The sequence below is a fragment of the Phytophthora ramorum genome (assembly GCF_020800215.1).
Source record: "Phytophthora ramorum isolate Pr-102 chromosome Unknown Phyram_PR-102_s0006, whole genome shotgun sequence".
Taxonomy (NCBI): domain Eukaryota; phylum Oomycota; class Peronosporomycetes; order Peronosporales; family Peronosporaceae; genus Phytophthora; species Phytophthora ramorum.
Genome location: NW_027150652.1, coordinates 1556890 through 1570556, shown reverse-complemented (window position 1 = coordinate 1570556; position 13667 = coordinate 1556890). Strand labels below are relative to the sequence as shown.

General features: G+C 53.2%; 6 protein-coding genes across 6 annotated transcripts; 3 read left to right on the top strand and 3 right to left on the bottom strand.

The window, feature by feature from the left end:
* Positions 1-278: 278 nt before the first annotated feature.
* On the top strand, positions 279-2703 carry KRP23_7371 (Phosphatidylinositol 4-phosphate 5-kinase 9; the record flags this gene model as incomplete). The annotated part of the gene is made up of 3 exons (XM_067892677.1): positions 279-1658; positions 1735-1897; positions 1979-2703. The coding sequence occupies 3 exons, from the start codon at positions 279-281 to the stop codon at positions 2701-2703; spliced, it is 2268 nt and encodes a 755-aa protein (XP_067744534.1).
* Positions 2704-2812: 109 nt separating this feature from the next.
* Positions 2813-4333, bottom strand: KRP23_7370 (Calcium-dependent protein kinase 5; the record flags this gene model as incomplete). The annotated part of the gene is made up of 3 exons (XM_067892676.1): positions 2813-3765; positions 3847-3949; positions 4013-4333. The coding sequence occupies 3 exons, from the start codon at positions 4331-4333 to the stop codon at positions 2813-2815; spliced, it is 1377 nt and encodes a 458-aa protein (XP_067744533.1).
* A 508-nt stretch (positions 4334-4841) lies between these two features.
* Positions 4842-6581, top strand: KRP23_7369 (uncharacterized protein; the record flags this gene model as incomplete). The annotated part of the gene is made up of 2 exons (XM_067892675.1): positions 4842-5925; positions 6550-6581. The coding sequence occupies 2 exons, from the start codon at positions 4842-4844 to the stop codon at positions 6579-6581; spliced, it is 1116 nt and encodes a 371-aa protein (XP_067744532.1).
* Positions 6582-6730: 149 nt separating this feature from the next.
* On the bottom strand, positions 6731-8545 carry KRP23_7368 (putative magnesium transporter NIPA8; the record flags this gene model as incomplete). The annotated part of the gene is made up of 2 exons (XM_067892674.1): positions 6731-7021; positions 7106-8545. The coding sequence occupies 2 exons, from the start codon at positions 8543-8545 to the stop codon at positions 6731-6733; spliced, it is 1731 nt and encodes a 576-aa protein (XP_067744531.1).
* Positions 8546-8739: 194 nt separating this feature from the next.
* Positions 8740-10424, top strand: KRP23_7367 (MTOR-associated protein MEAK7; the record flags this gene model as incomplete). The annotated part of the gene is made up of 6 exons (XM_067892673.1): positions 8740-8808; positions 8876-8956; positions 9016-9178; positions 9244-9625; positions 9691-9851; positions 9910-10424. The coding sequence occupies 6 exons, from the start codon at positions 8740-8742 to the stop codon at positions 10422-10424; spliced, it is 1371 nt and encodes a 456-aa protein (XP_067744530.1).
* A 69-nt stretch (positions 10425-10493) lies between these two features.
* Positions 10494-13104, bottom strand: KRP23_7366 (Activating molecule in BECN1-regulated autophagy protein 1; the record flags this gene model as incomplete). Its single annotated transcript, XM_067892672.1, has 8 exons — positions 10494-10905; positions 10977-11962; positions 12043-12150; positions 12230-12365; positions 12449-12543; positions 12619-12691; positions 12753-12823; positions 12898-13104. The coding sequence occupies 8 exons, from the start codon at positions 13102-13104 to the stop codon at positions 10494-10496; spliced, it is 2088 nt and encodes a 695-aa protein (XP_067744529.1).
* Positions 13105-13667: the final 563 nt, after the last annotated feature.

Sequence of the window (13667 nt, the reverse complement as noted above, 5' to 3'; positions counted from 1 at the left end):
CAGTGGTGCTCGATCATCGAGGCAAATGTGAAACCGCCAGCACCGACCAGAAACGAGCCCCTCAACAGCAGGCGGTCACAAATGCCTTATCCCAAGCAGCTCGTCACTCGGTCGCTCATTCACCTCGACGCCACCAAGGACCGCACCGCCCTCCGTTTTGTACGGCTTCAGTGCACATCTTCTGCCAGTCCCCAGCTGCGCAGTGCTCACTTTTGTTTTCGTGTCGCACTTTAGCCGACGGCGAGGGACTCAAGGCCACGTCGTGTGCGAAGCCCAACATGGTGCGGCCCGACTCGCTGCCCACGCAAACGGGCGCCTTCATCTCGCTCATCAGCTGCTCCGTCATCGTGCTGTCCTTCCTGTCGAAGCGCAAGTGGCGGCGCCATCCCAACCCGCTCATCTACTGGAAGGCTGTGGTCGACCTGCTCTACGCGCTGCGGTTCCAGTACGGCTGGGACGTCTACACGAACCCGCTGGGCTGCCGCGCGCTCGCCACGCTCACGCAGTTCTGCACCTTCTCGTCCGAGTGCTGGTTCCTCTGCATGTCTTTCAATCTCTACCAGTGCTCCACGAACCCCTTCACGAACCTCAAGCATAACTTGCAGTGGTACCACGCCTTCTCCTGGGGCGTGGGGGCCGTCTTCGCCTTCCTGCTCTGGGTCTCCGACGTCGAGTTCGACCCCAAGATCCAGTCCTGCTTCGTGGACGAGACGGTCGCGAACGAGCTCGTCGTGTACTACGTCGTGGTCATCCTCGCCGTGTTGTGTGCGGTCATTTTCGCAGTGCTGGAGACGCAGACCCATCCGTTCAGAGGCATGAAGGAGGCGCTGGAGGCCAAGAAGGATGTGATTCGCAGTGCCAGGATCTTCACGGTGGCCTACATCATCTACCAGATCATCCTCATTTCGTTCTGGAGCGCGGACGTGGTTTTCCTGAGCGACCACCCCCGCGCGCTCCAGCGAGTGCGTGATGCATCCTCTTTCCTACAGACAGCGAAAGGATTGATCGACCTCGTTATTTGGGTGGCCATTAACGGGTCCCCGCATGTGGACTGTCGCGCCAGCCGATTGCGCGAAACTTTTGACAGCGATCGCTACAGCGATGTCGACATTGATCTCCAGCCACAGCTTAACGTAGCGCTGCGGAAAGAGGTGCTCCACTTCACAACGAGAGGCGTTGTAGCAGCCTCGTCCAATACGCCGATGGTCACGGACGGCCGACGAGTGGTGCACCTTCGACTGCACGAGCTGGGCATGACGGTGTGTTTTGACGACTACAGCCCGTCCTCTTTCCGCGATATCCGCCAAGGCTTCGGCATCAACGAGACGCTGTACAGGAAAGCATTCTTGGCGACGTGTCACGAGAGGCTTCAGTCTGGCGGGTCCAGTGGGGCTTTTATGTTTTACACCGCAGACTATTCGTTTTTGGTAAAATCCGTGACAACCAGCGAACGAAACGTGCTGCTGGATATGCTACCGCCGTATATCCAGCACATGAAGCAAAACCCAGACTCGCACTTGACACGGTTCTACGGCTGTCACTCCATCGAGATGTATGGCCAGGTATTTAGCTTCGTCGTGATGGGGAACGTTATGGGCCGTACGAGCATGCACCAGTTCTTCGATATTAAAGGATCGTGGGTCGATCGCAATGCTCCGGTACGTTACGACATGATGCATTTGAGACATAAGACTCGAGCTAACAGTGTACGACGTGCTTATCAACAAATTCCAGGCGATTCCTCCAGGAAAAACGGTCATTTGCACGTACTGCAGCAATGCCTTCCAGTATGGAACTCACGAGAGCTGCGAGTACAGTATCCGTGGAAATCACCTGCCCCACATTGTGTTGAAAGACAACGATTTTCATCGAAAACTGCGAGTGCAATCGGATACAGGTAAGCGCGATGCTGAGCAAAAAAATGAAAGATGCGCTGCAAACAAAACTAACTCCCTTTTGTTTTAATGCTATTTTACAGCTGAGGCACTTGTTCGTCAGCTTGAAAGTGATAGCAACTTCCTGCGTGAACAAGGCATTATGGACTACAGTTTGCTATTGAGTGTGCACAACACGAAGTACGTGGTGGAGCACTCAGGCATGGATAGCAGAAAGCCATCCCCAACGAAACGCAAAGTGAGCTACCCTGTGTGCCATCCCGAAAGCAGCGACTCCTTCTTGTCTGTAGTTACGGATGGCGCGGACCAGACGGAAGTGTCTAGCGATGAGGACCTGGATGAAGTGGAGTCTGGGAACCGAAGAAAGTTCAGCCGCAATTGCAGATACTCTGTCGTGAACCAGTACGACGACAGCAACGTTACGCTCCAAGACGACACTCCACTTCTCGGTCGCACGGCACGACGCTACAACTCTGTATCGTATGGACCGGTCGATATGGACTCGAGCACTGTTGATAACTCCCAGTGGATTGGAACAAGAACAGTCGTAAAGCGGGGCTACCAGGCGTGTGTTGTGGTTGGGCCAGACTATTACACGCTCGGAGTGGTTGATATGCTACAAACGTGGACGTGGAGCAAGCGAATGGAGCGCTTGTGGAAGACGCTTGTGCTGCGTCATGACGGCTTGGGCATTTCGGCAGCTCCACCCAAATTGTACGCTGAGCGTTTTCAGCGAAAAATGCGTGATATCTTGATGGTATCGTCGGCATCAGTTAGTTTTGACTCCAGCTACACAATGGGGGTCTGATAGATAGATAGATTATGTATTGTGGAATAACGAGAAGAAGTAGGACCTTTGCCGACTGAGAATTTGGCTTGTCGCCTGGTAGGCTACTTTGGATCGACCTCGGCACGGACTACGCCTCAGCAATCATCATGTCGTACTCCTGCAGCTTTTGCAGCGCCTGAAAAGCTGAGAGAGTGATGAGGTTGTAGTCGAGCTCACCCATTTCGTCAGGGTCTGAGAGCGCCATGAGTGAGCGCAACTGGCGATCAGTAATCTCTGGGAATGCGCTTCGAATGGATGCGACAACTTCATCGCGCACGAGAACCCCGCGGCGGCCTTCATCAACTGCTTCTAATGCACGAGATAGTGTTTGCTCGAAAGTGTGTTGGTTCAGTTCCAAAACTGTGTAGTACTCGCTCGTCTTGCGATATCGCTGAAGATAGGCGGCATAGGTCTGCTGGCTGTCGACGTTAGCGAGCGCAATCACCATTCCCGATATTTGGGCTGCAAACCTTTCATAGTTGACGAAACCGGTGTTGTCTTCTTGCGTCTCGGCCATCACGGCGATAATTTGCATTCTTGTGAGGCCAACATCGGCGGCACGGAGCAAGCGAGCAAGCTCAGCAACTGTGAGCAACCCTGTGTTTTCCGTATCTCCACTTGCGAATACTTCTGTGAGGTACTGCGCAATCCAGTCTGGGTTGCTGTACCCTTCCAAGACGCCCTGCACGTAGGAATCCTTTAGCAGAGTGAAGCAAATTGGGACAAAGTCCTGGTAAACGACGATACTCGGATCATCCTCTGCTACAGGTGCTTCTGACATGAGGATGTTCACTTCACGACGCGTGAATCCGAGGTCGGCATCCCGAAGCGCATCCATGAACGTTAGGCGAGTGAGTGCACCAACTTCATCCTTGTCAGCACGCTGGAAAGTCTCCCGCAAGATACTTTCCATTTCATCCTGCATCATGCCATGCAAGAAAAACTCCGCTTCTCGCTTGCTGAAACTTTCAATGCGAGCTAGTCGTTGTGTGTGGCTTGCACGGAGCTGCACTAATGCCTGAATGCCCAATGGCAGGAAGTCTGTAGAAAATTGCCAACACAAGCAATACGCACGTCAAGTGACGCCAATACCAGCGACTTTGAATTTTGAATTGGCAGCACCTGCACAACTGATGACACCTCCCTCGTTTTCGTCCGCCTCAGCATAAAGTGCTTTCAGCTCGGTTGGGGAGAGCTGTAATTGCTCGCCTACTCCATCCAGTATCTGTGTTCGAAGTACCACAAGTTTTTGAGCGGATACTCACTATGCTGCTTTCGGTGTCCGTACCTGCTTGAACTGCTCGTGCGTGGCCATTCCTTCATCCTGCTGCTGTGCGTCGTTGAAAGCAACGAGCATTAACTCCTTGATGGCTTCTTCCTCCATTTTGATATACGCCGGCGTCAAAGCGCTCATGGCTGCGTCGTTGACGGCCCTGTTCGCGCCGCTTTGCTTCGCAACGAGCTCCTTGAAGTGCTGCGACCCGAAAGCGTAAATGGCCTCTTTCGTCTCAACCTTGCCTTGCTGCCGCAGTACCTCGCGCGTGAAGTTACGTAGGATGTCGGGGAAGTCGGCAGGAATCTGCATTGACTTCGCGTACTTGGACGCCATGGTTGTGGACCGCTCGAGCACAAAATGGAGACGAAAGGCTCGCGAGCTTGAAAAGTCGCATACGAAACCCCGAGCTGACCGACCTCTGTCCTGGGTCAAATGTCAGTCATTGCATGTTAATGCTGACAAAGGTCCTGGTGGTTGCCAGCGCACGATTCCTGACTCCATCTCAGAGGCGCCGGCACTATGCTCGTGCATTTCTCGACGCCACACCTGACTCGTTGACATATTCGAGATGTGAATGGAATTCCTGACACGTTCATGGCAACTTGATTGGTTTGAGTCACGCGCGCTTTAGTACATGCAATGCCATTAGTAAATGGCACGTGTTCACTGTGGGAGGCAGCAATCGCTTTCATGATAACGACAGGTCACCTTGGAGGCATCTGCCAGCACAAGGACGCAAGTTTGGGGCCAACGAAAGCTCTCACCTGTCTTAGAGAAGAGCTCACACACTCGAGCACGACACTCAATTGTGAACTTTCCTGCTATCGCTCAAGTCTTCAGCATGATCACTTCAACCAACGATACCATCCCAAGCAATAATTCCAAGCCCATAACTCTCTCGGCCGCATCGCCCACCAACTTCCAAGAGCTCAAGACCCCAGATGCCCTCGAAGGCGGAGCCCTGCGTCCAGGTGGGCCTCCGAACATCTACAGTCGCGAGACGATCGGTATCCTGATCCAATACGGCGCGTTGGGTGTGATCAACGGCACCATCTATGGTCTGGTGTATCCGTTCCTCAACAACTACCTTCGTATGTCTGGCACTGCGACGGCTTCGGCAAAAGTGCTTGTTCGCATCCCATGGAGTTTTCGGATGTTCTTCGGCATCCTCTCGGATTGCTTTCCAATTTGGGGTTATCGCCGTCGTCCGTACATGGTCTTCGGGTGGATTTTCGCCACAATCTGTCTGCTGCTCATGGTCATCTTCCCCACCGGCAACCCGTACTATGGAGATCCGGATCTCGCCTATATTGCCGCCGCCAACCTTACGAGTGACCAAATTGCGCTCATCAACGAAGACGCACCCGAGACCGGAACTAAGTTCATTCTTCTCATGATCTTCGCCAACCTTGGGATGACCATGGCCGTTGCTGCTTCCGACGGTATGGTCATCGAGTTTGCTCAGCGTGAGCCCGAAGAAATCCGGGGCTCGGCACTCACCATGATGCAGGTTTTCAAGCAAGTCATGTCCATTCTGTCGTCTGCTATGGTTGGTTTTGGGCTCAACGGTGAGGACTTCGGTGGGTCGTTCTCGGGGTCCATGGGCGTTAATGCTATCTCTGCTGTTTGTGCTGCTGCCGCGCTGACCGCCACTGTGTCGTCTTGGTTCTTCGTGGCCGAGTCTAAGGAGCCAGCGAAGCCCTTCCGTGACTACATGCGGCTGCTGTTCGACTTGCTGCAACACCGCGTGGTTTACCAGCTCATTGCCTTCCGATTCTTCTACTTTGTATTTTCACTCATGAGCGTGACGGCGGTGAGCCCTATCGAGAGTCTTTGGGCCAAGGTGGAGCCTGTGAACGATGCCATCTCCAGCATCCTGGCAGCAATCATTTCTGCTGTATCGCTTTATGTGATCAAGCGATATGGTCTCACCTGGAACTGGCGCACTATCATCGTCATCACCCAGGTATCGGTTGTCTTTGTGGACTGCTTCCCAACATTTTTCACGATTTGGGATGTCTACAGGAGCCAGTGGATGTGGCTCGGTCCTCCCCTGCTCGAAGAAGTTCCGAGCACGATTTCCAAGATTGTTTCGCAGTACGCGACGATTGAAATTGTCGAGGGTGGGAATGAGGCTGCCGTCTTTGGACTTATCACCACGTGTCAGACCATTGCCTCTCCTTTCGCCACGGTCATCTACAAGAACATCGACGCACACTTTGACACCGGCAAAACCTACCTGCAGGTCGACGATACATACGTCCGTAACCAGGTGACCTACTGTTACCTCATCGCCTACGGCTTTCAGATTTGCTCCATCGCATGGGTCTTCCTCTTGCCACGCCAAAAGGCAGAGACAATCGAACTCAAGCGCACGGGAGGCAAGAGTCGATGGGCCGGCATCACCACAATTGTTATCTTCACCTTTTGCTTCGTCTGGGCCATCATGACGAACCTCATGACCATTTTCCCGTCCACATCCTGTTTGACCATCGCTGGTGGGACCGGTTGTTAGTTTTGATGACAATGATTCACAACTTGTGACCCAGTAGCAGGCATGCGCTTCAAGCGTAAGTTTTAGCTCTATAAATTTTGCGCTATGGCATTGGAGTTCAAATAACCGGGCACTCTCCATGGTTTGCGCTGTCGCTGCTATACTTTAACGCACACACGAGCAATTCGCTCGTGTGGACTAAGCGAAGCAGCTTCTAATACGGCCTGCCGCTTCAGTTAAATAAAATCTTCTTCCTCTTCGTCGTCATCGAAGTCCTTTGGCTTGGCACTGACGCGACTGCCACCAGTAGGTGAGGCAGATTTCGATCGATAAATCGCCGCTGCGACAGCGGAGTCGTTCTTATCGACCATCTTCTTTGGGGAGATAGGTGCAACAGTACCCGGTGCTACCCTGGCGCCAACGCCACTTTTCTCGAGGGCAAGGTTGGGACTCTGCGGCAGCTTCAGCTCCACTTCTTCGTCATCGTCCGAATCATCCACAGTCCACGCAGATGTGGGTGTGAGAGCCTAAAGTGACCAAGTACAATGTTAGTGACCAGCAGCAAGAACATTTTGGCACACCTGAATGATGGACAAGCAAGGATTCCGTACCAGTTCAGTGTAGTGTCCGGTTTCACCTGAGTGTCTTGTCTTGAGAAGCACGATGATCCCCAAAATGGTGACGCACCCTCCAATGGTGAACATCAGCATTTGTGTCCGTGTCATACTCACATACTCTTCAAAGTACATGATGCCTCCCAGCACACTCGTGAGAATCCAGAAGCTCTGGTAGACTGGAATCACTACCAGTGCATCGAAGCGCGCCAGTCCGCCATTGAGGAAGTGGACTTGGCATCCTAGGCAAGCTCCCATACCAGCAATGATCACGTACGAGGTGAACTGCGTGAACATGTAGAAACCAGAGTCACCCCAGATAGCACTCTTGAGTAACTCTACAGTCGACTTGGCCAGCAGCACCGACTGGCCGCCAAACGTCCCAGCAATGCCGCCATAGCAAATGATGTGGAAAAGCCCTTCTTCAAAATTGTGTGTGCGCTCGATATAGCGGCAGAAAGTGAACAGTCCTCCCAAGAAGCACACGATCAGCGTAATGTAAGCGTACATGGCCGGTTGTTGGTACAGGCGAATGAGGTCTTCCAGCTCGTAGGACGGCGTGCTGTGTCCTGCAAAAATCACCGTCAAGGTCACGCCAACGAAGATGATGGCAGTCGACAGCAAATTCTGTCGGGTGACCTTCTCCTTGTGAAAAATGGGTGCAATCAGCATATTCCAGACCAGCGATAGTGCTGCAAGTGGAGCCAGCAAGGTCTGTGGTGCCATACCAAAGGCTACAAAGTCCAGCAGTGACCCAAGACACACGAGTCCGAAGCCCAGCATCCAGAGTGGCTGCTTGAGCGTCGTCTTCTTAACTTCCGCCGCGCCATTGCGCGACATGGACAGCTTCTGCAAGTTGATGCCCACTGAATTGAGCACGGAGAAGACAAGAGAGATAAGGAAGCCGGCGACCCACATGCCCATGGCCGGGCCGGCGTAGCTGACCTTGAAGCACTTGGTGGCCTTGGCCTCCACCTGCGTCTCGTCGAACGCCGCGCACATGTTGCTGAGTCCTGGACACTGCGCGTGAACCGTCGACTGGCACGAGGCTAAGCAAACGCGGGACACGTCACGCACCTCGCACACGGGGAAGCGCACGGCGCACTCCATTCGGCGCAGGAAGGCGCCGCATGGGCTGCTAGTGTTGGTGAGGTCCAGCGTCTGGACGGTCGATTGGAGCTGTTCTTGACCCAAAGACTGGTACTGTGGCAATGCAACAAGAGGAGATTCACTGGCGTTGACGCTGCTCCAGGCTTGGAAGGCCAATTGGGCCGCGGCGTCCAGCTCGTCGTACGAGGATTCGCCGCCGCAAACCGTGAACGAGACGTGGGAGCAGAACTCGAGCCCCGACGGAGTGCCGCAGGTGCTGGAGCACTCGTCTGCCGCACCGGGGGCCAGCACAAGCGCCGCGCAGGCCAGTGACAAGAACCTGCTCATGTTCAGCAACGGACGAGGAGCTTCGGAAGTGAGCAATGGTCCGGCTTCCGGTTCAACTTCAAAATTGGTCAGCTATTTATAGAACCGCTTCGAAATAGAACGGACAAGATCGGAGGGACGACCTAATCAGATCTGAGTAGAACAGCATCAGATTCTGAGAAGTACGTCAGTGTGTCTCAAGAGAAAACCCCAGCATGGGCAACACAGGGAGCAGCGCCGCCCGAGCCCGCACGGGCGAGTGGAAGGGCCCGTTCAGCGACGAAGTGCGGCTCTGGCGACGATAAAGATGATAATGCAAGATACTGATGCGTTGTTGCGTCTTCTGCGCAGGAGTTCGAGTGTCTGAAGGCGAAATTCGACGCGACAGTTGCGACTGCGCCCTCGGAAGCTGCAGCGACCTCCAATTTGCAGGTACGCGAGCCTAATACTGTCTGTAATTAGGTTATAGAGCTGATATTTGCTTTTTACAGATGTGGTTGGAGTTGCCGATGCCTGTCGCGGCGTCGGAGGAGCTCTCGGCGCCGTGTCGTGGACTGGGGACCGCCTTCTATCTGCTGTGTCTACATACAAGTGAAAACGGAGAGACTGCTGGGAACGGCGGCAAGCTGCAGATGGTGAACTTTGCACAAGGAGGTGAGAATAATGTTGCCTGGCTGGCTAGACGGGTGAACTGAATTGACTTACATCTTCATTTGCAGTGGCGCAATGCGTCCGAGCATCGTCGCAGTCGATTTGCCGCTCTCTGTTCCGACTTTTTGTGGTGGATACGGAAGCAAGTGGGATGACAGAGCAACAGCTCAGCTATCTGCTGTTCGCCGTCTTGATGATGACTGAAGGGGAAGAAGTTGAAGACGTGGCGCTAATGACTGCTGTAGCGAAGGCCTTAGCCCGTGCTGCGATGCCTCCTTCAGCGGGATCAAATCAAGCGTCGAGTGACGACTTTATTCGATGGATTGGAGCGCAGTATCCGCTTCTTTACACCATTTTCATGTCGTGGATGGCGCGCAAGTGCTTCGAGTCGCTGGCTAGGCCGTCGTATGAGGCACCACGGCTGTCCCACAAAAGCGGTATCTTGTCCAGGTGTGACCATTTGACGCTGCCAGGCAAAATGTGCTGTGCCATTACTTATTTTTATTTTCTTGCAGATCACATTTCGTGGCACTATCTACCGTCACCACGTCACTACAGACATCGCTTCGCCGACTTTACACTAGTGCACAGGATGGACTGAGTTTCAACCGACTAAGCTATCACATTTTGGGTTACTCGGGGCCGACCCTCACAGTCATTCAAGACACTCAGGGAGGTATGCCTGCTATTTCCTGCAACGTGTGTTACTTTGTACTAACATGGCCGTCATCTAGCTGTATTCGGAATGTTTTGCGATACCGAGTGGAAGGAGTCTAGCCGCTACTATGGAGGCAACGGGTGTTTCCTCTTCCGAATGGCGCCTGAGATTAGCATTTACCGAGTGTCTGCAAGCGGTGCCAATGAAAACTACATGTACCTGAACTCCAAGGGGTTTGCACTGCCGCGTGGGCTTGGCATGGGAGGGTCAACGGACAAATGTCGGTTGTTCCTGAGCGAAGACTTGGACGAGCACAGCTACACCACGCCGAAGTGTCTATCCTTCGAACCAGGTCGTTTGTCGTCGAGTGAGCAGTTCATTATTGAAGCCATCGAGGTGTGGGGCTGCGGCGGAGAGGAAAGCGATCTGAGCCAGAAAGCTCACCGCCAGGAAACAGCTGACCTGATCAATCGTGCGCGGAAGGTTGACAAGGCGCAGTTTGTTGGTAACGACTTTGACAGAGAGATGTTCCTGGGGAAGACGTTCGGCCACGGAACCGACAAAGCTCGTGTTGCGGACGACGAGCAGTAGTGTTAGCACACACACACAAAACATTAATCTGTTGTTCCTTAACATGTGACTAATTAGCTGATATGGGCGCTACTCGCCCATATCAGCGTCCTCGCCTTCATTTGTGCCGTCGTCTTCTTCGTCCCCCTCCATATCCTCCTCGTCATCGGCGCTTTCCTCATCTTCATCCTCCTCGTCATCCTCACCTAAATCGGCGTCTTCATCGTCATCATCATCATCATCACCATTGACGTTCTGGTCGTAGTGGCAACGGCGCGGACCGTCCAAGACGTTGCAGTTCTCTTCATCGTGGAAGTCGCCGCGGAAGGTATTACAAACTCGGAGCTTGCCTTGCTTGGTGCCGTATAAGAAGCCACCGCCGCAAATTGGGCTGAACAGTGCAATATTTACATCATCCATTGCGCTCTCCACATGTGACAGCAACGCCATATCTTCCCACCGATAGATACGCGTTACACGATGAACTGGGAACTCGGTTTCACTAGAGGTACCAAATAAACAAGCATGTAAGTACACCGAAAACGTCAGCAACCAGAAATGACGACGACTCACCGTTGTATACGGTCTCGTACACCGTAGCCGAGCAATACATAAGCTGAAGTCGGCGAAATTTTCACTGAGGTAACGCCACCTGCGGCGGTCTCGGCCAAGTGGCATGTCTGGACGACACGACCAAGTTGTTCTGGGTCCAGGGATATCAATGCCAACCAGGTCGACTGGTTTTCTGATGATAATCGTCCCCGGCGGTTGCGCTGGTTCCTAGTGAATCGTGTCCGACTAAGCGCGATGTTTGGACGAATCTGAGAATATCTCTGCTGGGGGACGGCTGCGGGGGCCGTATTACTCCGTGCTGGCTCAAGCACCGGTGTGTATCGCTGAACACTGTGTGGGGGGTGCAGCCGGGGCCTAACTCGTCGTATCTGCTGGTTCATATATTGATCCATGGTAAGGGACAAATCTGCAGCTGCTGACTGCAGGGCCGCTAGCATATTCGGGGCACCCGTGTGCATCCCAGAGATTGGTACAAGTCGTGGTGGCGGCGGGTGAATGGGGAGAGATAACGGCATTGTTGTGGGCAATGCTTGCGGCGTAGCAACATTGATCCTCGTTGTCCGTGCTGCGGCGGCAGCACCAGATGATGAGCTGCTTTCATTCGACGCTGTAGCTTGGGGGTTCGATACAGAGACGTCGTTAACATCATCACTAGGACTCGTTGCACCACCACTCGTGTCTTGTGTTGCTGGTACGTTGGACAAAATTGTCTCCAAGTCAGTGGTGGCTTCAGTCTCAGCTTCCATTTCCACCTCTTTCTCAGCTTGCCGCAAGGAGAAATCAGCACATATCGCTAAGTAGCGACCACAGCGCGAAATATCAAATCCACCGTCATTGTAGATCAGGGCATGTGAAAGAATGACGCGGCTATTGTTCATTGCTTTCTTCGTCAGTAGCGGCTCTGCGGATTGTGCCCACGACGGATCGAAGTCCCACATAGTCAGCGTCACGGTTAGATCAGACGGCGGGGCTTGGCCTTGTGGCCTCTGTGCAAAAGCAACACCACAACAAGCATAATAGGTTAGCATATTGTCATCATGAAGACTATACTTGTGATGCAACATACCACATAGCGCTCATTCGCTTCTCCAACCATGATTTTGGATGGATCAGGCAAGAACGTGACCGAGCGTAAGGTTTGATAGCTGAACATTGCAATGCGCGGGCACGAGTGCTACAAAAATGAAAAGTGTTAGTCTCCCCGTGAACAAACCACACTAATCCAAAACAATTTTATCGCGTGAGATGATTACCTGATAATCCCATGTGTAGACGCAGGTTCCACTGGCAATAGCTAAGATATCGCCAGACGGGTGGAAAGAAATCGAGATGATCGCATGGCGAAGCGTAGACACGTATAGGCAGCGGCCAGTTTCAATATCCCAAAATCTGAAAATAATATCAACACCAGCAGAGTGTAAGTATGAAAAAGTGGCACGGATCCAGCTAAAAGCCATCAGCATCCAACGCACCGAACTTGGAATCCTAGGCAACCAGACGCCACATAGCGTGGATCTGTAGGATGAAACTTGACACTCCATGGCGTTCGGGGGTGGCCCACCAGCGTCTAGACAAGACGTACACCACGGTAACATTTCATCAGATTCTCTATGTCGCAGAAATCAACAGTGGTTTGCTCTACCTGCAGCACTTTGCCCGTCTCGATGCAAATGATCTTGACTGTATGATCTCCGTGCGTCGACGCGAAAGTTTTCCTGCACCAAATATGATGATGAGCCTCCGTGTATCAGCAGTATCCCCTCTTTAGAAACTCACCCATCGGGACTAATAGCGATGGAGATCGTGGACTTGGTGGTCTGTGGCAGCTCGAAGTACCGACTCTGATGCTGTTCCCACAAAAGCACAGTTGTAAGTGTTATCGCCTCTCCCTCCGTCCCTACTGCCCTGAAATTGTGCGCACCTTGGCGGCGCTTTCGCTCTCGGCCCAGAAGTTCTCCTCTCTGTCCTCTCCGACGGCTCGCACGGTCTGCTGGCGTCTGGAGCCTCCGAACTCTCGACGCAGCAGCACATTGGCGATGTTCTGCTGGTTCTTAGCGTGGCGGAACGAGTTGGGGACGCCCGGCGGGTTCAAGTCCGCGGCAGCTCGCTGCCAGACCTTGGAGTCCATGGCGGGAGCGGGTTCAGAGGGGGAAAGGGGCGTCGTGGGGGGAGTTTCAGCCACGGAGTCGAGTGCGAATGGAGGTAGAAGCGGCGGCTCCCCGTCGTTTTCACGTGTCAAACAAAGCACCAACAGGCTCAAAGAGCGCAGGCGAGTGGACCTCGGGGGCAGTGGGCGCTGGCGCGCGAGTTCCCTGAGCGAACGGGGGCAGCTCCTCTTCCGACTAAGATGTCGAGTTCTCGCTACCTCGATCACTGCGGAAAAGCTAGGTTTTATTTAAACCCTTAATTTAAGGTTTCGGTTTATCCGGATTTAGTACTTAAAGCCAGCAAGTATGCGGCAGGCAGGCAGGCAAGACACGCTAGAAGTACGTGGAGACATCGTGATGTTTGTGCTGCAGTAAAAAGCCCCGCCAATGATTCTCACGCCAGACTCACTAGGAGGGAAAAAATCGGTTTTGAGTGAGTTGCGTTACGTCGAAGACTGTGCTGGAAGGTCGGAGCACCAAGTTTGATGCAGTAGATTGAAAGTCACTTCACTGCTCGGAGTTGACCGACATTTGTCAAGTGCAT